This window comes from Salvia miltiorrhiza, chromosome 1 (assembly GCF_028751815.1).
Source record: "Salvia miltiorrhiza cultivar Shanhuang (shh) chromosome 1, IMPLAD_Smil_shh, whole genome shotgun sequence".
Lineage (NCBI taxonomy): Eukaryota > Viridiplantae > Streptophyta > Magnoliopsida > Lamiales > Lamiaceae > Salvia > Salvia miltiorrhiza.
In genome coordinates, this window is record NC_080387.1 from 42,288,304 (window position 1) to 42,314,637 (window position 26,334).

Here is a 26,334-nt window from a genome sequence, read left to right on the forward strand (position 1 = left end):
GGTTCCCAAGTTTGCCGAGTTTGTCTCTATCCCGGTGACCTTCACCAATACTTGCTTCATCATTTCCTCCATTGAATCTTTCTTTGGCTCATTGATGACTCTCCCCACTAGAAACAGAAAATCCAGGTGGAGGCTGCAAAGCATTGTTGGGATTTGAATAGGAAAAATTTGGATGATTCCTATTATTTGGATGATACGGTGGATTTCCGCCCTGATGTCCTTGATAGTTTGGTCTATTGAATTGGTACTGCCGCTGGACATAATTAGCATCTTCAAACTGCGACACATCAGGTAAACTCGGCTGCTGAGGAATTTTAGCTAGCAGTGCCTTTCTCTCCAACTCATACTGCTTGTGAAGAGCTTCATATTTCTCCTTAAAATCATCTCTTTCCTCATTCACAGCTGCAATTCTTCTCGTGGAATTTCTGTCATTCGGCCATTGATAACTGTTGGAGGCCATCTCTTCTATCACACGATAGGCCTCATTTGTATTTCTATGGAGAAGACATCCACCTGCAGTAGCATCCACCATACTTTTTGTCAGACCAGTCAAACCATTATAAAAATGAATGATTTGCTGATCCTCCGTGAAACCATGTTGTGGACAGTTCCTGAGCAGCTCACGAAATCTTTCCCAGGCATCATGAATGATATCATCTCCTAGCTGGGAAAAGTGAGAAATCTCTGCAATGATTTTCTGAGCTTTAGAGGCAGGAAAGTATTTTGCTAAGAAAGCTCTACACAAATCCTCCCATCCAGTAATAGCACCTCTGTCCAGACTCTTGAACCACTCCTTCGCTCCGTCCTTAAGAGAGAATCCAAACATCTTCATTCTGATGGCATCAGGTGGCACTCCATTCTGCTTAATGGTGTCGCAGATATCTAGGAACTGGGTAATGTGAGCATGCGGATTTTCAGAAGCCGCTCCACTAAACTGCTCAGCTTGCACCATGTTTATCAATCCCGGCTTCAGCTCGAATGTGTTGGCCTGCACAGTTGGTCCCCATTTGCCTCCTTGAAATTGATCAACCCGAGGCTGATACATATGATTCAGCGGTGGCTCTGGTGGAGGAGCCCGGTTGCGCTCTCTCTCTTCGTCTAGCTGTCTCTGAAGGTGTGTCACGGCTCGCACAAGAGTTTCAAGGTCCATGTTATTCTGTTGTTCTGCCATTGCTTGCTTCTTCTTTTCGCAGTTGTCTCTTTTGTATTGCTTTTTCGATTTCCAAGTTCAAAGGTACTAGATGTTCCTTTCCTTTGGATCTCGTGATCATACACGCCTGAGACAACAAACAAGAAAAGAAATTTTAAAAACTAAAAATAAAATAAAATAAAAATTTATAACGCCTGAAATAATGCTTAAGTCTAATCACAAATATTAAAGTCAATTCTAAATAGTCCCCGGCAACGGCGCCAAAAAGTTGATCACTAATTTATTAGCAACAAATTACCGCAACTAACACGGCGTAATTGTAGAACATATAACAAGTAACCGAGTATCGTATCCACATGGACTATTACAACGAATCACTCTAAGTAATCCTAATTGAACTCTAGTAATATTCAGGCAAACAATAGAAGGACGGTTTAATTAATTAAAACGCAAATAACAATAATTAAAATCACTTAGGAAATATCAAGTATAAAAGACAACTGATCCTAGGGTAGTAAATTCATCAATTAAATCTACGAAATAAATCTATTAATCCTATGTACCAGTTTAATCCAGTTATGATGAGAGATCACTTAATTAATCAATTACTCTCGCTAGAGCAGCAACGATCGTAGATTAGTAAATTCTCTATCTCCGCTAGGTCTCAAGAAAATCTACTAACTCCCAAAAGTTCCTAAGAATTGCTCCCTATGATCCACCTATCTCCGCTAGGTCTCAAGGTTAAAATCATATCATACATTCCTGAATCCGCTAAACAGTTATCTCCGCTAGGTCTCAAACCGAATAGCTAAACATGCAAACTATTGATCAGATAATTCACAAGAAATCAAGCACCAGGAATTATGAATCATAAACTGGAAGGCACAAAGGTATTAACAAATAAATCACATAAATTCAATCAACTATTTACAAACCCTAAAATCAGCTAAAGGAAACTAGCCAGACATAGCAAAATAAAACTTAAACATAATTAAAAAGATCGCAATTGTAAAAACTGAATTAAATAAAAACCGAATTAAATAAAAACTGAAGTAGCGGCTTGAATCTTCAATCTTGATCCAAACCTTAAAAACTAGAAAGCAATAAAATTCTAAAGCTAAAAACTAAAGTATGAATACTAGGGTTCGGGGTTCTTTTTTAATAGGTCAAAGGAAGGCCTATTTATAAGCTTCAGATTTCCTTTGGATCACCATAAAAGTTGCCATGCAAAGTAGAATTCTAATGGCAATAGAATCGTGTGAATTAAGGCAACTCTCCAGCTAGATGCGCACTCCGAAGAAACTCTCCCACTTGCGCCGACTTCGCAGCTCTCGCCAGAAGAATGGATGATTTCCCTGACCTCGCCAGAGAAATGGGTCGCCAGCGGAATGATGATCTCTCTGGCATTTGCCAGAGGAACGGTGAATTCTCTGCTATCGCCAGAGGAATGGGTGATATCTCTGGTACTTCGTCAGCTCTGGTCAGCGGGGAATCAACTCCTCTGACATTTTCCGCTCTGGCTTTCTTCAGAGGAATGGTGACTCCTCTGAAATTGAGGTCTTGACTTCTCTGGCAGCTGGGACTCTCGGCAGAGGAATATGTGATTCCTCTGCTCTGGCTTCTCTATTCCTCTGACTAGCGACTCCTCTGATTGATTTCTCTGGCGATTTCGCACTCGCTTCGATTCCTCTGACTCCAGTGAAATGGTGATTTCTCTGCTCTGGAGATGTCGGTTCCTCTGGAAAACGCTAGATTCATCCAAAACTGCATTCTTCCATCTCGAGAGTCTAAATCTCCTGCAAAGCATAAAATACACCATAAACGCACCAAATTCCAGAAGATTATCTTTAAACACGCACAATCAAACCCTTAAAAATAGTGTAAATTAAACATAAATCAGATGCTGACTGCGGAGGCGAGATCCTCCGACCGAAACGACTAAGTACTTTTCCCCTGAACTCGTAGATTAGGTTTTATTTTATCTTTTGCTTTTCTTGTTTTGGCGTCTGTTTAGTCTGTGTTTGAGTCGAGTCTACTTGCATTGTTTGATGGTGAAAGATTGTGCATGCTAATTTCAGTCTTGGTATGAATTGGTGGTTGAGTATGAAATGCATGATGGTAGTTGTGAGGTCACTGAGAGTACCCCACCGGTGAGATCAGGGCCAAATTGAAAAAAATGCATGTTTCTGGTGAGAATTTGCTGTGACTAGGAAATCTAGACTTTGTTTGAGGACTTATTTTACTAGTACATGACTTGTGTGATTTGGGCACGATTCTTTGATTTAGGGCCCCAGATTTTTATTTGTTGTTTAAAGTGAAAAGAATCCCTTGTATGCCAATTTGAGCCGAATTCATTCTTTCTTGAGCCTTGCTATTGCTATATTTAGGAGAAAGGATTTATGAAGTGAATAAAATGGTGAACAGGGAATTATAGGAAAGAAAGAAATCTGGGCACAAAAAAAAAAATTGATGAATGAAAATGATTGCCCACAAAAGAATCAAAGAAAAGATGAACCCCATTGACAGCGGGGGAATAAAGGGTTGGTTGTAGCTGTACTGAACGTGTATACTAAGTAAGGGTGATACTGAAATTAGCCACTGAACCATATTTACCTCACCATAGCTCCGTATGCCCCATTACAACCCAATAAAGACCCTCTGATGATTCATACTAGTGTGCTTAACTTGTAGTCTTCAATCAAACTCTTAGAAGAACTGGCACAGCAAATTATGAGTGTAAACACTTAGCCCTGTACATGAGTGAGAAGAGAGACTACCATCACACTTTATGCATGGTCATTACTCTGGTTTGTGGTTTGACTAAACTGAATAATGCATGTCGGTATGATCTGATCCTGAAATCTATGCGAGTTTCGTGTCTCTTAGTTTTATTTCTTTTCTTTCAACCTTTTTCGTCCGTGTTTTTCTATGAATCCATCTACATACTTGAGGGCAAGTATGCTTTAAGTGTGTAGGTGTGATGCGTCTTCGACTTTTGGGCCGTTTGGCCCTATTTTTCTCTTTATTTGTGTCAATACAGGTCTGTCTGGGGGGAAAAACAAAGTTGTGGAGGAAGGAAGGTCAGTGGAGCGGAAACAGAGGAAATGCGGTCAAAATGGGCATTACCGAGCCCAGATTGCTATGTCATGTTTGCCAGCATGGAGCTTCGGCCAACAAGTACCTCCCCAGTTTAACTTGGGGCATGGGAACCTGGAGCAACCCACCTGGTATGAACCACACCGAAGAGAGCAATCCATCTGATCGTTACCATAAGAAGCAGACAGCCAGAGCCACGAAAGGAAAGTCAATCTCGGAGACTTCGAAGAAGCAAGTGGAAGATGGAAGAAGAAACTGAAAGGATCGGAAGAATGGGAAAGGTTGACTAAGCTTGCAGCTGGAAGCCATCTTCAATCGGATCAATCAAAGATTGAGCTAATCAAGGAAAGAAGATCCCGGCGAAGATTTGGAGCTGGCGCAGCTAGGGTTGGACCTCAACCATTCGGCAATATAAAAGACTAATGGTGTGCAGCGTGCACAAGCTCTTGGCAACTTGAACTCTTGTTCTACTTTAGTTATTACTTTAATTCACCTGTGTGTGGCATCCAAAACAATTTACGTTTCAGTACTATTTCTCTATTTCCGTTGTGTGTTGCATTTGAACAAGATCGAAGGCTTGAAGCCTAGGTATTATTTATCTATTCAAGTATTTCCTTTTGTTCCATAATATGTTTAATCTATTTTGCATTTATGAATTTTGCTATGTGTGAGTAATTCTTTAGGTGAGGCTTTTAGGGGTGGAAATAATTGTTGTTAACATGTAAACATTCGTGAGGCATTTGTTCTTTCGGTTGAATCTCGTGGTTCCGGAAGGATCTGTTCGAAACCATGGACAGTAGGGGCCTAACGGGTGATCTCCGTTCGGTAAAACGCTGTCCGTGTCAAGCAAAGGTCAGGGTGTACCAAGGTACAACAACCGGTATGCCCAAGACCGAGTAGCTGAGCAGCGTCAATAAAAGGCGTTGTAGATCCAGAAGGTGGGGAAAGGATTGATGGGATACACTGTCCTTCCTCAGTCTTGGGCTTATCTAGAGACTATCCATCAACTCTGACGAGGCATAAAGCCATGGTTATCAAACGAGGAAAGCAATCTTGGCGCCGTAGCATGTCTATGACTGGTCGGCTGACAAAGCCGGAAATGGTTGTGCCCAGGAGGCATGTGTCACTCAAAACGCGGAGTTGGGGACCTCGGGAGAGAAGGTTGGTGAGGGCCATACTTGGTGAGTAACGGGTATGACTACCATCTAAGGAGAAGTGAAGTACTGCCTTGTGACCGGGGAATGTGTGACCTTCGGACCAAGTGACCACAATGGGATCAACCATCCTATATGTGAAGTATAACCCCTTGAAACGCCCCAATGTCTTTGGGCCACGCCTTGGGTTTATATGGATCATGGACGGATTATCAGTATGCCTATGACCGAAACTGAATGTTAACAACAGTTATGACCTAACCGAATAACCTCACCCCTTTGTTATTATTGATCTTGTTTATTTCTTGTGCAGAGTATACAGATTGAGAATTGTGACACCTCAGTTTGTCGTTGGAGAACAAAGTGGTTCCTCACTCCCTGTGGGATTCGACCCTACACTTACCGCTAAGACTAAGTTCTCGTTGTGAGACGTAGGAGCGTGTACTGTTTGTACTGGGCATACACAAGTATTTTGTCCGCACCGCACGACGGGTGTGTGTCACATACATATATATTTTGAATGACTGACCTCATGATTTCTAATTAGAGAGATTCATTGGGAGCTGTGAGAGTGGGATTTTGGTCAGGCAAGATATAATGGAGGTAATCGTCGTGCTCCTTAACTAAAAGATACTCCCTCCGTCCCAAATGAAATGTCCTGTTTTCCTTTTTGGGCTGTCCCAAACGAAATATCCTTTTTCCTTTTTTGGCAATACACTCTTGCTCTATACTTAATATTTAAATAATTTCCACCAACCCACTTTATCTACTTTATACACATTTCTTAATCTTCGTGCCGAAAATAAATACTCCCTCCGTCCACGAAATAAGTTCACACTTGGTGGTCGGCACGGAAACTAAGAAAGCTGAAAAAGGTGGTGTAAAAGTGGTGTAAAAGACTAAAAGAGTAGTGGTAATGTGTTTTGATTACTTTTACTAATTTTTTCATTAGCTTAAAGGCAAACAGAAGCAACACAAGGCAGCAAGCAAAAGCTGCACAGGGCCACAAATGTAAGCCACACAGGTTTTAACATAAAGAACAAGGCAGCTAACATAAGCAACACAAGGCAGCAAGCAGATGCCACACAGGGCCACATCTCATCACCCTCAGATAAACAATGACATCACCAGCCAAACCAACAAACCCAAAGATAAACAATGGCATCACCAACCAAACCAACAAACCGAAGGACCAAAATAGGCATCGCCAGCCAACCAAGAGAAGTTTAGAAGATGGATTCTTCAACAGATCCAGGAGCCGGAGCACTTAGAATAGGAGTTTCGGTCTCCGGCACCATGGATTCAGTGACAGGCATCGGATCTACGAAGGAATCGCTCTCCGGCACCATGGATTCAGTGGCAGGCATCGGATCTAAGAAGGAATCGATCTCCGGCACCATGGATTCAGAGGCCGGCGTCGGATCTACGAAGGAAGCGGTCTCCGGCACCATGGATTCCGTCTCCATCACCGCCACTGATTTCGGTGCATCGGGCGACAGGAAGCTCGCATAAGATCTGGCAACATCATTCATGGAGGGGAGGACAGTTAAAGCCGCATTTTCAATCGATTGAAACTCCAAATCCCATGAATAATTGGGAGGAAACATATGAGCATCAGCCATCGGAAGAGAATGGCCGAAGAAGAATCGACGAAGAAGAATCGGTGAAGAAGAAGAAGAAGCGGCAGAGAAGCTAGGGAGTTTTAGGGTTTTCGACAATGGCAAATTTATTGCCTATTTAGGGAATAAGTCCATAATTAGACAATGGCAAATTTATTGTCTATTTAGGGAATAAGTCCATAATTAGGCATCATAGGGTTGGGCCAATTTGGGCCGAAAATGGAAATAAAATTAGGGAGTTAATATAAGTCAGCCCACAATTAATTAATTAAGATTATGGATTAGTGATGTTAAATAAAAATGGAGTGGGTCCAATTGGTAAAAAGTGTTGTAATTTTAAAAGTAAGGGAGGGTAAATATGTCCAAAAAGCAAAGTGTGAACTTGTTTCGTGGACAAAAATTTAGAGGCAAGTGTGAATTTGTTTCGTGGACGGAGGGAGTAGGACATTTCATTTGGGACGGAGGGAGTACAAAGCTTTCAAGAAAAATTAAAAGCCAAAATAATCTCATTCTTTATGAAGTCATCTTTTTATATGGCTTAAAAGGCAGTCGTACCTTAGCATCAATGGGAATCAAGATTGGAGAGATTCTTTCATATAAGGACGAACATGTTAGCCAATCAAATGATTTTGTATGTGTAGTATAGCCATGAAGGTAATATCGTCGTAATGACCATAATATTTCTACTTAATAATACTCATTCCGTCCCAATTTTTAGTATTGAGTTGAGAGTGACACGAATTTTAATAAAATGATTTGGTGTGTTGTGAGTGGAATAAAGATCCCACCTTTTATGTGAGTGTTAAAATAAATTAAAGTGGAATAAGGGTCTCACCTACTTTTACTAAAAATATAAATGGGTACCAAAATATGGGAACAACCAAAAAAAGAAAATTAGATACTAAAACTTGGGACGGAAGAAGTAAAAGTTAATCGCTCGTGGACCACCCTTTGCACGCAAAAATAAAGTTAAATCATGAAATATAGGTGGATGTCCAATTGAAATTTCCTTGGAGATTGAGAATTTTGTTTCATTAGTGCAATTAATTTCATGGCGAATAAAGTAATTTTATATTTTTATAATTTGTTTGATACATAATATTTTCTATTAGTGTAATTAATTTTATATCTTTATTAATTTCATTTCAAGTAATTGCTATAAAATCGTCAAATTTTGATTGAACAAGGATTTGAAAGAAATGAAAGCCTCAATTTGTATAATATGAAAATTTCGATATTCATATAATATTAATAAATAATTAAATTTTAAATATAAAAATAATTTTAAAATATTTCCTCATTTTATGAAAGAATTTTCTAAGAGAGAGTGACATGAGTTTTAAGAAAAAAACTTATTGAATGTATTGAGAGTTGATAAGAAATTGTTGAGTGTAATAGAATGGTGAAAAAATATTGTAATTATAGTTCAAAAATAGGTTGAAAATTTATTTATGAACGTTTCAAAAAAGGAATTTTTTTTTTCATGAACGAAAGGAGTAATATTTATTTTTAAAAATAATGTCTTTTGTGTATGGCTGCGCTTTTGAAATAACCATTTTGAAGAAGGAGACACAATATTTGGCCACTAATTGAAAAAAATACAAGATCTTGCCATTTATTACGTGTTAAGAATGTTTTGCCTTAATTAGGACGGATCGGATTCGGGTCGGATTTGAGTTTGCGCGCGGATTAGGCACATATGACACTATTAGTGCCAAAAGTACCAACCGGAAAAGAAAAAAATCAAAGTAAATTGATACTTTTTGCACTAATTAGTGTCAATAGTGCCATTCACGAATGGTACTAGTGACCATAAGAGAGATTATATGGTACTAATGGCACTAATATGGCCATAATATGTGACTTAATGGCACTAATATGGCCATAAATATCATTCGTGCAGCATCCTAAATGGAGAATCTAAACCCTAAATGATAATTTAAACCTTAAATGGAAGACAAGACAAGACAGTGTATCAGCACAAGTATATGACACTAATAGCACTAATATGGTCACTAGTATCATTCGTGCATGACACTATTGGCACCAATAGTGCCAAGTGTACCAATTTACTTAATTTTTTTTTCGGTTGGCACATATGAGACTAATAGTGCCATATGTGCCTAACCCGTGCGCAAACCCAAATCCGATCTGCCCTAATTAAGGACAAAACAGTCCTAAAATGTAAAAATGACCAAATTTTGTATTTTTTTAATTAGTGGTCAAATATTATATTTCATTTCTCAAAATGATCACGCGAGTATATTGTTTCTTTGTGTATGGGAAACTTATTATCTTATGTAATAATTTATTTAATGGTTTAAAGGTTGGATTTTTCGGCCAAACCCTACACTTCATTGTTTGACAAATTAATTATGCTATTAATTCGCAATATGTAATAATTTAAAGGCTGGATCTTTCATTGGAATAAATATGATCATCTTTTTCCCCTTCAAATAAAAGAAAGACGAAGAAAGATCCCTTTTATGCCGATTCGAACCTCAACGGTCAAAGGAATTTTGTCTCTATTCTCTCTATTCTGACATATACGTATATTTATAGATAACTCCTAAAAAGCAATGTTGTCTCTACTAGTATTATGAAACATACGTATATTTATAGATAACTCCTATAAAGTAATGTTGTCTCTATTTTTTATTTTATTTATTTTTTTTTTTTTTGATCGGGCAAAGTCATGTTAGATGTTAGTAGTTAGTTCCCCATCCACTCCAAGAACCACCTTATCTCTCCATTCACCAAAATCCACCTTATATCTCCCCAATCTTCCAATTCGCTCCCAAGAGGGAATCGAACCCGGGTCACTTCACTTAAGTGAGGACCCGGTGGCCAGTGAGTAATGTTGTCTCTATTATGATATATACACATATTTTTAGACTTTTTAGAAAAATAAAAGACTGTGTATTTCGTAATACATTTTATTAAATAAAATATTAGAGTGTCCTAAATATATTATCTTATGTCTCAAATTTTCAACTTTTTCATAAAAAAAAAAACCTTAATTTTTAATATTTTCTATGAAATATCTTGAACTTTCATTTTCTTTTTCTTAAAACACTTAGAATTTTCAGCGTTTTTAAAAAGTATCCTTATTTATATTTTTTCCCTAAAAAATCTCAAACTTTCGTCATTTTTCATAAAATGTCCCCCTATATATACACAAAATTTGGTGACAACTTATTTCATTAGAGAAGTCTCAAATTATTAATTTAGTGGTATAAGATTCACAACTTAACTACAATCAATTTAAGAAGAGTTATCTTTCGATCGCCGAATTTTATGTATATGTAGGGAGACATTTTATAGAAAATATTGAAAATTCGAGATTTTTAAAAGAAGATGAACGTTTTGAACATTTTATGAATACGGTTGAAAGTTTAATTTTTTTGTTAAGAAAAAAACAAAAATTCAAGATATTTTATAAAAAATATTAAAAGTTTGGGACATAAAACATGTGAACCATTATTTTTATACTTAAATAAATTTGAACCGGCAGCCAAAATCCCTCCCCAACTTCTAATGACTATACTTGTTTAGGCAATTTCCCTCGTCAATTAGTTTCGCTTCAGATTCACAATTACTAGAGAGAAACTATGAGCTTCTTATCCAATTATTGGTCACGGTGGTTCAACACCGATGATGAAGCTCGACTCGTGTTTAGCTCGATTATCGGTTTGGTGGCCGTGGCATGGATTCTGACACTGCTGGTCAAAAAGTCCAGTAATCGGAATCCACCGCTACCACCGGGCCCCAGGGGGTTGCCCCTGATCGGCAACCTCCTCTCCCTCGATCCCGAGCTCCACACCTACTTCGGCGGGCTCGCGAAATCGTACGGTCCGATCTACACACTGAAGCTCGGGGGAAAGATCGGCGTCGTGATCACGTCGCCGGAGCTGGCGAAGCAGGTGCTCAAGGACCAAGACACCACCTTCGCCAACCGCGACGTGCCGGTGGTGGGGAGGGAGGCCGCGTACGGCGGCGTCGACATAGTCTGGACGCCCTACGGGCCGGAGTGGCGGATGCTGCGGAAGGTCTGCGTGCGCGAGATGCTCGGCAACGCCACGCTCGACTCCGTCTACGGGCTGCGGCGGCGAGAGCTCCGGCAGACCATCGGCCACCTGCACGGCAAGGCGGGGACGGCGGTGGACGTCGGCGAGCAGATGTTCGTGACGGTGCTGAACGTGATCACCGGCATGCTGTGGGGCGGCACCGTGAAGGGGGAGGAGCGGGCCGGGCTCGGGGCGGAGTTCAAGGAGGTGGTCGGAGAGATGACGGCGCTGCTCGGGGCGCCGAATATCTCCGATTTCTTCCCGGCGCTGGAGAGGCTGGATCTGCAGGGGATTCAGAAGAGGATGAAGGGGCTGGCCAAGAGATTCGATCGGATCTTTGAGAAGATGATTGAGCAGAGATTGAAGATGAGTGGAGATCATGGGAGCAAGGACTTTCTGCAGATTTTGCTGCAGATGAAGGAGACTCATGGAGATGCCAACACTCCTTTCACTATCACTCATGTTAAAGCTTTGCTCATGGTACGCAATCATTTTTCTTTTCTACATGATTTTGTGATGATATTTTTGCCTTTTTACTTGATGGATAACTTCACGATTTTCAATATCAATGTCCTTCCACATGAATAAAGAAACATATAGTATTAAAGACGGCTAAGAGATAAAGAAGCATACGCATTTAAATCTTATCGTCAAGACTCAAGACAGCCGAATAACTTCAGCTAAGTGATAAATATAATCTAAAAGATAAAGAAACATACGCATTTAAATCTTATAGTCAAGACAGCCGAATCTTCAGCTAAGTGATAAATATAGTATGAGAACATTAATTTTGATTGATAAAAATAATAAAATTAATTTCTTATTTATTTTGATAAATTGAAATTTTAAGATATTTTAAAAAGTGTGATCAGAGAAATTTTACTATTTAAGATAAAAAAAACTAAAATAAAAAATCAATCATACAATTTATAAGACATACAAAGTAAACACCCGTCTTTAATGTATGTACTATTATATCTAATAAGTATAAAGAACATTGCATAGAAACATTTTTCAGTGTTAGTATTGGGAATCAATTCTTTATTAATATTTACAATTTTGATGAAAAGAAGCATAACTTTTATGTATAGAAGCACTGCACTTTATATATATATATATATATATATATATATATATATAAAGTTCCCTTGACAATGCTAAATATGTTGAGAATTGAGAATGCGTTCTAACTATGTCGAATAAGTCAATAATTTTGATGAACAAATATTTTGGTATGAGTTCAAATTCTGTAGAGAGCGAGATTTTCACCATATTTAAATAGATACGCATGTTCGTCAATTTTATTGGTTTATTCAAAAAAATTATTGATTTGTTCATTATTCTCAATTCTCAACGCATTTAGCATTCCCAATAGATCCACACCCATAAGTCCTTATCTTTGGACTTGCTGCAAATTCGACATTTTCAAAATTTCCGAACTTGAGATGGCAAGAAATCTTGTAAACATCGTAAATTTGTTCATGTGGAAAAGAAATCTTTGCTCATCATCGTCAAAGCTAATATATGTAGTTCTTGGCGCGCAGGATATGGTAGTAGGAGGAACGGACACAACATCGAACGCGGTGGAGTTTGCTGTGGCTGAGATCATGAACAGGCCAGAAATCATGGCAAAAGTGCAGCAAGAACTTGATAGTGTAGTAGGCAAAGACAACATTGTTGAAGAATCCCACATCAACAAACTGCCCTACTTATCTCTAGTGATGAAGGAAGCTCTGCGTCTGCACCCGTCTCTGCCTCTGCTCGTCCCTCACTGCCCCAGCGCCACTAGTGTGGTGGCCGGCTACACCATCCCTAAGGGCGCCCGCGTGTTTGTGAACGTGTGGGCGATCCACAGGGATCCTTCCATATGGGAAAACCCCCTCGAGTTTCGTCCCGAGAGGTTTTGTGATGGGAAATGGGATTACAGCGGCAACGACCTCAACTACTTCCCCTTTGGGTCGGGGCGAAGAATATGCGCTGGCACCGCCATGGCCGAGAGGATGTTCATGTATTCACTTGCTTCGTTGCTTCATTCTTTCGATTGGAGTGTACCTGCTGGAGAGAGGTTGGACTTGGAAGAGAAGTTTGGGATTGTTTTGAAGAAGAAATTGCCTCTTATTGCTGTCCCAACTCCAAGATTGTCTCATCCTAGTTTGTATGAGTGATGACTGATGAGGGGATTTGAGATTATTAGTGTTGTCTTGTTATTTTCAATTGCAAAAGTTTTATTTTCATTTGGAGAATTCTACCACTTTCCTAGATATTGGACCAGATATCTTGGATCAGTTTGATATATAATGCTACAATCCATTTGTGAAAATATATGTTGCATCAAATTTCTTGATTTATGGGCGCTTATTTATTTATTATTATTATTTTAATAAATTACATAAGTAAATAAAAAAATTCAAAGACCGCGTGATGGAAGAGTCGAACCAAGATCTTAAGTCTTGGACATTAGCCTTCTACCGCTAGGCCAACACAGAGGTTATGGAACGCTTATTTGATGCCAAAAGCACTACAACGTAATTGGTTTCACTTTTGATCTTGTAATAGCTCTTGCACGTTCTATTTTGGACTATTAGAGCCTGAAATAAATATAATGTCAGCGTGATGTTTACAAGGAAGGCAAGAGGACTAAAAGATTGGCATGCGTAACCAAATTTTACAAGAGAAGACTTTGAACGTGACACAAGATTGTTTAATACTATCTTGTAGCAGGTATAGGCTAGCTGGTTATTGATTTCAACGTCTCCAACAAAATCTCCTCCAAATATACCTTGTGCTTTGTGATGACCAGAAGAATCTTATCATAAACAATTAAATAAGTCCAAGGGACATCAAGTAGTTCAAACTTTAATACATAAGTAGGAGTTTTTTTTTTTGAAACCAATACATAAGTAGGAGTTAAAATCCCATTGCTCCCTTTTACTCAAATATAAATACATTATTAAACGAGTTGGATGATGAAATGTCATTGATACTTTGTTTTTTTTGATAACGGACAATAAAGCCAAAATCACACTTTGGCTTAACTCAAAATCAAGATGCCCACCCGATTACGTTAGGAATACATTATTGCCAATCTATATCAAATTATGAATACATTATAAACACAAATAAAGTCAAAATCACACATCATGAATACATTATTGCCAAAATCACACTTTGTCAACTTAGAGCATCTCCAACTCTCGTTGCGAAGGAGGCGTCGACCCGGTGCTTCCTCAGCTGAGCCGTGTTGGAGAACCAGGGGGGGGGGGGGGGGTCGAAGCCGATGCTTGGCAGAGACCCGGGGCGAAGAGGAGAAATGGTTGGCGCGTCCGAAGGACGCGCCCCATTAAAAAAAAATGAAAATTTGCTTAAATCTGATGCTCGAAAATTTGGGGAATAAATATGCAGAGAAACTAAACTTGAGATGCTCGAAAATTTGGGAAAGAAAGAGATAGTGGGGTGGTGGGTGGGTTGAGTAAATAACCATTTTTATTGTTTGTTTTCTTATTTTGGTTTTTAATTATTTTAATTTTTTCACAAGATGTTTAATTATTGTAGTAATATTTTTAATTTTAAAATTTTATATTTTATTTTAATTGATGCAATATTGAATATTTAATTTTAATAAAATTTTAAATTTTAAAATAAAATTTAAATTATGTAATTTTTATTTTTATTGTGATGTTGAATTTTACTTTTAATGAAATTTGGAATTTAAAAATAAAAGTGTAAATATGTGAATTTTGTGGAAATGAGGATTTAAGACACACTCTAAGATCCAATGCATTGGAGAGAAGTGTGTCTTAGGTGGGGACCACCATCTAAGACCCCCTCTAAGCACCAATGCATTGGAGATGCTCTTAAGTAAATTAATCTACAGGAGATCCACAATTATTGCCAATCTATATCAAATTAAATAGTGTTCCCAAGCACAGACAGCTACAACGAATGAGTAAATATGCAGAAATTCCAAGGTGGTTGGATTTTGTATAATTACAACCTTTTCATCACCAATTGCTATGCAGAACCTAAAAGGTCTCTTGTTTGATGAAATCTTGAGCAGCAGAGCTATATACTATGCGATTCCCATCTTCACAGTGATATGTTACGCATGGATCCTCGTAAGACACTCACGAAAACATCGGTATCCTCTGCCCCCGGGCCCGCGGGGGCTGCGCCTCGTCGGCAGCCTCCCCTTCCTCGACCCGGAGCTAGGGTTGTAAATGAATCGAATATTTTTGCTCGATTCGAGATTCGATTCGAAATTGCCTGATTCGTATTCGAAATTATTCGATTCGTATTCGATAACAAATACTATTCGATTCGATAAAATTATTATTCAAATACTTATATGAAATTTTGATATTCGATTCGATATTCGTAAATATTCGATTCGATATATATATATATATATATATATATATATATATATATATATATAATATTTTGAATTGTTTAATATGTTAAAAAGTAAAACCTAAACCCTAATTCCCTAAACTAAATCAGCGCCTCCTATTCCTCAAATCTCAATTCCTCATTCTAAACTAAAGCAGCGCCGCACAGCTCCAAGCCCCCAACCTCCAAGCCTGCATCCACCCGTAGCCGCTGCCCCACCCGTCGCCGCGCCGCCTGCATCTGCTGCTCGTCGCTCGTCGCCTAGTCGCCGATCTCCCCATTTCTCTAAGCAAGGGCAGCAGTCGCCGATCTCCCCATTTCTCTGACTCTAAATCTCTCTAATTTGTTTGAGTGTGATGAGATTCAGCGATTTGCGCTGTTCCTATATTCAGAGATTCAACATCCTTCATTTCCATTTTTGCCCCTTTTACATGGGTTTTATTTTATTTTATACAGTAGTTCATTTCTAGTATAATTCTGTATAAACTTATGATTTGTTTCATATTTTGTTAGCATAATTCTCTGTTTATGATTTGTTAGCATATATATTGAATATATACCTATATTATTTAACATTTTTTTTCCTTCAGAATTTCGAATCGAATATTTTCGAATCGAATAATATAGAATACAAGTCGAATACTCGAATCGAATATTCGAATCGAGTATTCGGAAAAAAAAAATAAGGTACTTTTAATAAACGAATCGAATACTCGAATCGAATCGAATAATTCAAAAATATCAACGAATCGAATATCGAATCGAATTTAATATTCGAAATCGAATCGAATCACGAATCGAATATTAATATTGTTTCACGAATACGAATCGAATATGTTGATATTCGCTTCGATTCGATTCGATTACAACCCTACCCGGAGCTCCACTCCTATTTTGCCAAACTGGCCGCAACCTACGGCCCCATCTTCTCACTGAGGCTCGGCGGAAAGATAAGCGTGGTGATCACTTCGCCCGCCCCGCGAGATGCTGTAGCAGAACGACGTCGTCTTCGCCAACCGGGACCCGCCCCATGTGGTGACGGCAATGGAGTACGAAGGCCACGACATAGTGTTCTCGCCTCACGGGCCGGAGTGGAGGATGCTGAGGAAGGCCTGCGTGCGCGACATGCTCGGCCACGCCACGCTGGAGGGGCTTTACTGCCACCGGAGGCGCGAGATCAGGAGGATCATCAGGCATTTGTGCGGATTGAAGGGCGCTAAGGTGGATGTTGGCGAGATCATGTTTTCGGGGGTGCTCAACATGATGACGAGTTCGCTGTGGGGCGGGATTATTGGGGGGCCGAGGGGGCCGTCACGGGGGCCGAGTTTAGGCAGGTTGTGGTTAAGATCACGGAGCTGCTTGGGAAATGAGTTTCGGATTTCTTCCCTGGCCTTGCTTGGCTGGATTTGCAAGGCTTGAAGAAGGAAATGAAGGAGGCAAATGTGAAGCTTGAGCTTGTGCTGGAGAAGATAATTGAAAAGGGAATGGAGAAGGAAGGGAGAAGGAGGGCTAATGGAAGCAATCTTAAAGGAAGCTGCTTTTTGCAAGTGTTGCTGCAACTGAGAGAAAGGGGTGATACCGAGTTCCTCTTACCATGATACATATCAAAGCATTGCTTGTGGTGAGTTTGATTTCTCTTCATTTGATTCTTGATTGTATTTAAAAATTGACTTGTTTATCCGCCTCATAATTCTGAATTTCTTAATCTAAGTAATTTTTCAAACACACGATCTTATGTACTGTGATAATATAGGATATGGTTGCGGGCGGCACAGACACGACCGCCAGCACGGTGGAGTTTGCGATAACTGAGATGATGAACAAGCCGGAGGTCATGGAGAGGGTGCAACGAGAGGTAGACGCCGTGGTAGGAGAGAATCGTGCAGTGGAAGAGTCCGACATCAACAAATTGTCGTACCTAAACGCGGTGATAAAAGAAGTTCTAAGGTTGCACCCTGTGGTTCCGCTCTTGGTGCCCCATTGCCCGAGTGAGCCCTGCGTCGTGGCAGGCTACACGGTCCCAAAGGGCGCCCCCACGTTTGTGAACGTGTGGGCGATACATAGGGACCCTAAGAATTGGACTAATCCAAATGAGTTCATTCCTGAGAGGTTCTTGAATGGTGAGGGGAATTCTAGTGATGACTTCGCTTACTTGCCCTTAGGTTCAGGTCGAAGCGAAGTTGCGTGGGAGGGGCGATGGCGGAGAGGATTGTTATGTATTCTGTAGCTTCACTTGTGCATAGTTTTAGGTGGGAAGTGGCCGAGGTAGAGAGTTTGGACCTTTCGGAAAAGTTTGGGATAGTGTTGAAAAAGAAGGTGCCCCTTGTTGCAGTTCCTGTGCCACGGTTATCTCATTATGAGGTTTATGAGTAGCTATAGTAGCTCTTGGTGTTCGCAAAATTCGTTGTTTGTGTTCGATAATAGATAGTGTTTCATCAATTATTCGTAGGTTCAGATTCAGTATACTAATAATACTTAATATATCCGTCTCACGAAACTTAAGTAATTTTTTTTCGGCACGGGTTTTAGTGAGTTAATATTTTATGTATTAAGTGTGGTCCGGTATAGGTGAAAAAGTGAAAATGTGAATAAAGATTTTTTTTAATTATTATATAAGAAAAGTACCCAGACTTCGCGGAAGGACATCCGGAAAAAAATACTGCTTAAGCTTCGCCGTACCGAAGGAGTATCTTTCAACTCATATCCAACTATCAAATTCATTATTTCAATAATATTCATTTTTAAAATAAAACTAGTTACTGCGCCCTTGTTACAACGTATAATGTGCCTTCTCAAACAAAACAAAAAAAAGAAAAAAAGAAAAAAGAAATAAAAACTAGTACATGTGCACTCATTTTTCTTAGATATACTTTAATCTTAAATATGATAATATTCTTTAATATTTCGAAATTGTATATATTTAATCATACTTAAATATTAACGATTATTCCTATTTATTTATTTGATCAGGAAAAAAAAAGATATATATATTGAAGCTCAAAAACGGTACCAGAGGTACCCACAAAAATCATACAAGAACAGAAAAGAAAAAGGGAACCAAGCAGGGGCTGAAGAAAACATTATGGCCATGGATATCCATGAAGTTTCACAGCTCCAAACCAACTTCTAAAATCAGGAGAAGTAATCGGCAGATTGAACGCCAACTTCCAGCTCCAAAGCCTCGTTTTTACCTCTGTCAACAATTTATCTTTGCTCCAACTTCCAAGATTATTCCTATTTATTGAATAACTGTCACGCTTATTATGAAAATTAGTACGATAATCCATGTGATACACAACATACATCGGAATTAAACGATATGATTAAATAAATAAAAATAAATATTAAATAAAATTAAAATATAAACAAATATAAAATATTTTTTCAAAAATAAAATAAAGCAATCCACAACATCAATTACTCCATAAAATCAAGAATTTGAAAATGTTACATTTTCAACTTTGTATAAAGTGTAATGATAATTAAATAAATTCAATTTATTTGATAATGAAAATTAGCATTACGCATTACCGAAGCTGAGTTGGTCTACGGTGCTGCTACCTACGAGACGAAGTCGTTCATCTTTAAAGACGACCCGCTAATTCAAGAGCACTACCGAAGTGTATCTTGTCTTACAGGTAAAGAATTTTCCTCGACTCGACTAATATATTCCTACGAATTTTGTTCTTTGTAATTTTAGTTCTATATATTTACCTTGTTTTTATAATATGATCTTCTATATCTCTGTTTATTATAATGCACTCGCAAACACTATACATGCAATAAATTCTATACCACTTTCCTAAATATCGTACCAGATATCTTGTTCAGATTGATATACAATGCTACAATCCCGTAAAAAAATATATGTTGCATCAAATTTCTCGATTATGGGGCACTTAATTGATGCCAAGAGCACGTGCTACAATCAGGGACGGAGCCAGGAATTAAGTTCGGGGGCTGAAATTATACGCCCCCCAGAATTTTTTTTTGGGCATTCTGTATATTTAAGGTATTTTTTTATTAAAATACGAGCATAATACTAATAATAACGAACAATATTTTCATAGATTATATAGTTTCAATATATCACAACACTTTTTTTGGACATTCCGTATATTTAAGACATTTTTTATTAAAAAACAAGCATAATAATAATAATAATAATAACAAACAACATGTTCATAGATTATATATTTTCTATATATTACAAATTAGTTTCAATACATTATAATTTTTTTTAGCATTTTATACATATTAGGCATTTTTTTATTAAAAGACAAGTATAATAATAATAATAACAAACAATATTTCATAGATTATATAGTTTTAAATAACAGAATTATCCTTAAATTAAGTATATGTTATTGACGGGTGTAGAAATGTGGACAGAATAACGACGAGAATGTAGGAACCGAGGCAAGAATTGGACTCTTTCTCCGTAAGACAAAATTGCCCCGCACAGTACACACGGTTCGATGGCAAATGTCCCCAAGATACAACGGTTTTAATGAGTACGAGACCTTGTACTAGGAACTCGAACTTCCAGCGAACTACTGAATACTCGGGACTTGAGTATGAACTAGAAGAGAGAATGAGTAAAATAATTATCTGAATTAATTTTGGTGTGTCTAATCTCATTCTGCAGGGCTGTATTTATAGGAGAAGGAAGGATGCTATGAAGAGGTGCCTGCCAAGGGGTGTCTGTTCGAACCAAGCAATGGTCCGAACCATCGCATTGGTTCGGTCAAAGGGGTGCGAGCCAACCACCCCCACCTCACCAGTCTGATCCAACCGCTGCCACGTCAGCAACCTCATCCACCCAGATTTCTTATCCACCACGTCACCGAGCCACATGTTCCACGTCACTGCCACGTCACACGAGCCACCGTTTCATTTGTCAAAACTAAAGGCTCCTCAAAGCTCCTCGCGACGACCGAAGTGCAAAGTGCTCCAACAAAGCGCCCATTGCGACAAGTGCGACGTGCACGTGCTCGGCCTCGGACTCGGAAGGTGCTTCCTGGTAGGAATTTGAGTTTTAGCCTTAAAAGGCTAAGTCAAAACCCACTTGGGTGCACCATATGGTCCACCATAGAGAAGCACACTTGATTGTTCCTTTATGGTGGAGAGCACTTTATAAATAGCTTTCAACTTCCTTATTTTTCCAATGTGGGATGACACTCCACATTTCCATTTTCAATGGCTATCTTTTGGCATTTAATTACTCATTCAATTCTTAATAGATTTGAACAAGTAAATATACCAAATTAATCTACTCAAAATGTAGATTCCAAATATGCCATTTAATTCCATTAATTACAATGTAATTATGGACTAATTAAGCCATTTATTCCAACAATCCCCCACATGAATGATGATTAATGCAAATGCAAAAAACTAAGTCCCGATGATCCATTATTGCATTAGGATAGGTAGTTGTTAGCTTTGAACCTTCCTTAGTGTAATGCCATCGGATTTACTCGTTGCTCGGTGAACATGATGTCTTGAACCGGTCAACTTTTGTGTAAACCTAGTCAACAACATACACACAATAATAGATCTAATATCTTTCGTTCTCACATTGTGTCCATTTCGGCCTTGGACCATTTCTTGGATTCACAAGTGTTATTGATAATTTGAAGCGGCCCCACTTCTTCACTTGTATAGGTGATCTCCTATAAAGAGTATCCTGCCATACTCCACCTAATAAGGCTATAGGAATCATTAAAAGCTTTTGATGGCTTACCCTTTACCACAAGCTGCAGGCTTTGCACTTGAGCAGCTATGAGAATGGATTTTGAAAGTTTCAAGTGCTCAACTTGAACTTCCATAATTTAGTTGTCTCCTTTAACCATGTTCTTGGGATCTCCAGTCATCATGGTTGAGTTACCACTATGAAAGTTCTTAACGTGTAGATTTTAATCCCATTCCCCTCACTGCGTTATACAATTGATCACGATTAATACCTTTAGTAAACGGATCCGCAATATTGTCTTTTGACTTTACATAGTCAATGCACATTATTCCTGTAGTGATCAATTGTCTAACGGTATTATGTCTTCGAACTATTCTTTGCTCTCCCTATGGCAGTCATGCTATCGCAATGTATCATAACAGGAGGCAAAGGTTTTTCCCAACAGGGAATATCTTCTAAGAAGTTTCTTAACCATTCGGCTTCTTCACCGGCTTTGTCTAAAGCAATAAATTCTGATTCCATTGTAGATCGGGCTATACATGTTTGCTTAGAAGATTTCCATGATATTGCTCCTCCACCAATGGTAAATACAAACCCACTTGTGGATTTAGAGTCTTTAGTGTCGGATATCCAATTGGCATCACAATACCCTTCCAAAACAGCGGGATATCTCGAATAGTGTATACTATGAGATATTGTGTGTTTTAAGTATCTCAACACTCTTATCAATGCGGTCCAATGATCCTTTCCAGGATTACTTGTAAACCGACTCAATTTGCTAATAGAATATGCTATGTCCGGCCTTGTACAATTTGATAAGTACATTAGGCTTTCAATAATTCTAGTATAGTCCGATTGTGATACGGGTTCTCCTCGATTTTTGGCTAAGTGTATACTTAAGTCAACAGGTGTTTTAGCCGGAGGTAGATCGAAAGCTTTGAATTTCTTAAGCACACTCTCAACATAGTGAGATTGTGATAAGACTATTCCTTCGGGTGTTCTAAGGATCTTAATTCCTAGAATCACATCCGCTAATCCCATATCTTTCATGTCAAAGTTCTTCTTTAACATTTCCTTAGTTTCTACGATGATTTTATTATTGCTACCCATAATTAGCATATCATCAACGTAGAGACAGACAATGACAAAGTTGTCGGATGTTCCTTTGATGTACACACATTTATCACATTCATTGATTTTGAATCCATTTGACATCATTGCTTGGTCAAATTTCCCATGCCATTGTTTGGGAGCTTGTTTAAGTCCATATAAAGACTTGACAAGTTTACAAACTTTATTTTCTTGGCCGGGAATCACGAACCCTTCGGGCTGTTCCATATATATCTCATCTTCTAAATCTCCATTTAGAAATGATGTTTTTACATCCATTTGGCGAATCTCGAGATTATATAATGCGGCTATAGCAAGTAGCATTCTAATGGACGTAATTCGAGTGACTGGAGAGTATGTATCAAAGTAATCATACCCTTCTTTTTGTTTGTAGCCTTTAACTACTAAACGTGCTTTGTACTTATCAATAGATCCATCGGCTTTGTACTTCTTCTTAAGAATCCACTTGCAACCCAATGGTTTATTTTCCGGGGGAAGATTAACAATGTGCCAAGTGTGATTGTTTAAGATTGACTCGATTTCACTATTGATAGCTTCACGCCATATATCGGCATTAGGACCAGACAATGCTTCTTTGATTGTCTTTGGTCCGTCTTCTAAAGTATAAACTACGAAATCCGGACCAAACGTTTTTGAAGTTTTTGTTCGCTTCCCGCGCCTTGGTTGCGGTGTTGGTTCACGTGTTGGTCCATTATCCTTAAGCGAAATTTTATCATAAGTTCTCTTTTTCAAACTTATATCATTCTTCTCTTTCTTGGGGAATATATTTTCAAAAAATATGGCATTTCTTGATTCTATAATCATTTCTTCATTCATATCGGGTACTTCCGATTTGTGTACCAAGAATCGGTACGCACTACTATTGTTTGCATATCCAATGAAGATGCAATCAACAGTTTTTGGTCCTATTTTTATTTGTTTGGGTTTAGGTACTTCAACTTTTGCTAAGCACCCCCACACTTTTGTATATTTATAGGACGGCTTCCTTCCTTTCCATAATTCATATGGAGTTTTTTCTTGTTTCTTTTGGGGTAATTTATTCAAAATTTTATTAGCCGAAAGAATAGCTTCCCCCCCCCCAGATGTTATGTGATAGGCCTGAGCTTATCAACATAGCATTCATCATTTCTTTCAATGTTCTGTTCTTACGTTCTGCAACACCATTTGATTGTGGAGAATAAGGTGCAGTCGTTTGATGAATAATGCCATTTTCACGACAAAATTCTTCAAACGGTGCAACATACTCACCTCCTCGATCACTTCGAATCATTTTAATCTTGGTGTTTAGTTGATTTTCAACTTCATTCTTGTATGTTTTGAAATCTTCGAATGCTTCATCTTTGCTTTTCAAAAGATACACATAGCAAAATCTTGTGCAATCATCTATAAATGTTATAAAGTAATTCTTTCCACCTCTTGTTTGCACAAGTTTTAAATCACATAGATCGGTGTGAATCAATTCAAGAGGTTTCGTTGATCTTTCCACTGAATGAAAATGAGATTTTGCCATTTTTGCTTCAACACAAATTTCACATTTTTGGTGTTGATTGAAGGACATCTTTGGCAATAAGTCTAAATGTACTAAACGACGTAGTGTGTTTAGATTTGCATGTCCTAATCTATCATGCCATAAATTAGGAGATTCAACCAAGTAAGTAACCTTTTTCTTTATTTCATTATCACGTACAAGTACAGGGATAACATTAAGCTTGAAAAGGCCATTATCTAGGTAGCCTTTTCCTATATAGCGACCATTCTTGGTCATTACAACTTTGCCTGCTTCAAACACTAGTCTAAATCCGGCGTTGCACAAAGCGGATCCTGAGATCAAGTTCTTGCGAATGTCAGGAACATGCAACACCTTCTGTAGGGTTACCTTGAGTTCCGACGTCATCTTGAGCACAATGGTTCCAACTCCGTTGATAGAGGATGCGGCAGAATTGCCCATATACAGTTTTCTGTCGCCGGAAAGAGCTTCATACGAGGAGAACATTGTTTTGTCGGCGCAGATATGCCGGGTAGCACCGATGTCGATCCACCATCCTGTTGGACTGCCGACCATATTGACCTCGTTTACGACGGCACACAAGTCAAGTTCGCCTAAGTCGAGGGGCACAGACTTTGTCTCTGTCACGTGGGCTTGATGGTGACCATTGTGCTTGTCTTTCTTCGGTTTGCGACAATCTTTTGCCATGTGACCGGGTTTGCCGCAGTTGAAGCAATCTCCTTTGATCCTCTTTTGACCTTTTGAGTCTGGTTTTTTGCCTTTGAACTTGCGTTTCTTCTTGTTGCTAGACTCGGCTAGATTTGCTTTTGCCTCCATGGAAGTTTTGTTCGTCTTGTTTTCGGAGGTTCTATTATCCTCTTCGATTCTCAAGCGAATGATCAAGTCTTCAAGTCCCATCTCCTTGCGTTTGTGCTTGAGATAGTTCTTGAGGTCCTTCCAATGTGGTAGTAATTTTTCTATCACCGCGGCCACCTGAAAAGATTCAGACAGTTCCATACCTTCGGCAAGAATGTCGTGCAAGATGAGTTGAAATTCTTGCACTTGCTCCACAACAGTTTTGCTATCAACCATTTTGAAGTCTAGAAAACGACCGACTATAAATTTCTTTAAGCCGGCATCTTCTGCCTTGTATTTCGTCTCCAAGGAGTCCCATAATTCCTTGGACGTCTTGGCGCTAGAGTAGACATTATAGAGAGTGTTGTCTAGCCCGTTCAGTATATAGTTACGACATAGAAAGTCACTATGATGCCATGCATCATATGCGATCCGCAATTGCGAATCAGTATCGTCTTCCCCCACAGTTGGAGGAGATTCAGTCACAAAACGAGCCATATTCAATCTAGTAAGATAAAAAAGCATCTTAGACTGCCAACGTTTAAACTCAGAACCTGCGAATTTTTCCGGCTTTTCGGCAGCAGCAGGTGCTGGAGCATGTGGAATGTTGGTCGGAATTGGTGGAGCATTGTTCTTGGGTGGTGCATTGTTGTTGGGTGGTGTCGTCATCTTCTACACAGAATTTTGTCTTACGATTGTTATTGACGGGTGTAGAAATGTGGACAGAATAACGACGAGAATGTAGGAACCGAGGCAAGAGTTGGACTCTTTCTCCGTAAGATAAAATTGTCCCGCACAGTACACACGGTTCGATGGCAAATGTCCCCAAGATACAACGGTTTTAATGAGTACGAGACCTTGTACTAGGAACTCGAACTTCCAGCGAACTACTGAATACTCGGGACTTGAGTATGAACTAGAAGAGAGAATGAGTAAAATAATTATCTGAATTAATTTTGGTGTGTCTAATCTCATTCTGCAGGGCTGTATTTATAGGAGAAGGAAGGGTGCTATGAAGAGGTGTCTGCCAGGGGGTGTCTGTTCGACCACGTCACCGAGCCACATTTTCCACGTCACTGCCACGTCACACGAGCCACCGTTTCATTTGTCAAAACTAAAGGCTCCTCAAAGCTCCTCGCGACGACCGAAGTGCAAAGTGCGCCAACAAAGCGCCCATTACGACAAGTGTTCCTCGTAGGAATTTGAGTTTTAGCCTTAAAAGGCTAAGTCAAAACCCACTTGGGTGCACCATATGGTCCACCATAGAGAAGCACAATTGATTGTTCCTTTATGGTGGAGAGCACTTTATAAATAGCTTTCAACTTCCTTATTTTTCCAATGTGGGATGACACTTCACATTTCCATTTTCAATGGCTATCTTTTGGCATTTAATTACTCATTCAATTCTTAATAGATTTGAACAAGTAAATATACCAAATTAATCTACTCAAAATGTAGATTCCAAATATGCCATTTAATTCCATTAATTACAAAGTAATTATGGACTAATTAAGCCATTTATTCCAACAGTATATATATGAGAGAATATAATAACCAAATACTCTTTTATAAAACAAAATTATTTTATAATAAGTATAAATATATATCTATATATATTTTTAAATTAAAAAAAAAAAAAAAAACTCAAAATTTGGGAGGGCGCTCTAGCCCCCTGGCTCCGTCCCTGGCTAC

The 26,334-nt window shown here is 38.7% G+C and overlaps 1 protein-coding gene, 1 non-coding gene and 1 pseudogene across 2 annotated transcripts; all 3 read left to right on the forward strand.

Moving 5' to 3' along the window:
- Positions 1-590: 590 nt before the first annotated feature.
- Positions 591-697, forward strand: LOC131007351 (small nucleolar RNA R71). The gene has a single exon (XR_009096055.1). It is a non-coding gene; the product is annotated as a small nucleolar RNA R71 (small nucleolar RNA).
- A 9,726-nt stretch (positions 698-10,423) lies between these two features.
- LOC131025647 (flavonoid 3'-monooxygenase CYP75B137-like) lies at positions 10,424-13,430 on the forward strand. Its single transcript, XM_057955449.1, has 2 exons — positions 10,424-11,566; positions 12,631-13,430. The coding sequence occupies exons 1-2, from the start codon at positions 10,631-10,633 to the stop codon at positions 13,249-13,251; spliced, it is 1,557 nt and encodes a 518-aa protein (XP_057811432.1). The 5' UTR covers positions 10,424-10,630; the 3' UTR covers positions 13,252-13,430.
- Positions 13,431-14,968: 1,538 nt separating this feature from the next.
- Positions 14,969-17,998, forward strand: LOC131025652 (flavonoid 3'-monooxygenase CYP75B137-like; annotated as a pseudogene).
- The last annotated feature ends 8,336 nt before the right edge of the window (positions 17,999-26,334 follow it).

Coding starts and splice junctions, on each gene's coding strand:
- LOC131025647 (XM_057955449.1), top strand. CDS start 10,631: ATGAGCTTCTTATCCAATTATTGGTCACGGTGGTTCAACACCGATGAT. Junction 11,567..12,630: donor ATGTTAAAGCTTTGCTCATG/GTACGCAATCAT, acceptor CTTGGCGCGCAG/GATATGGTAGTAGGAGGAAC.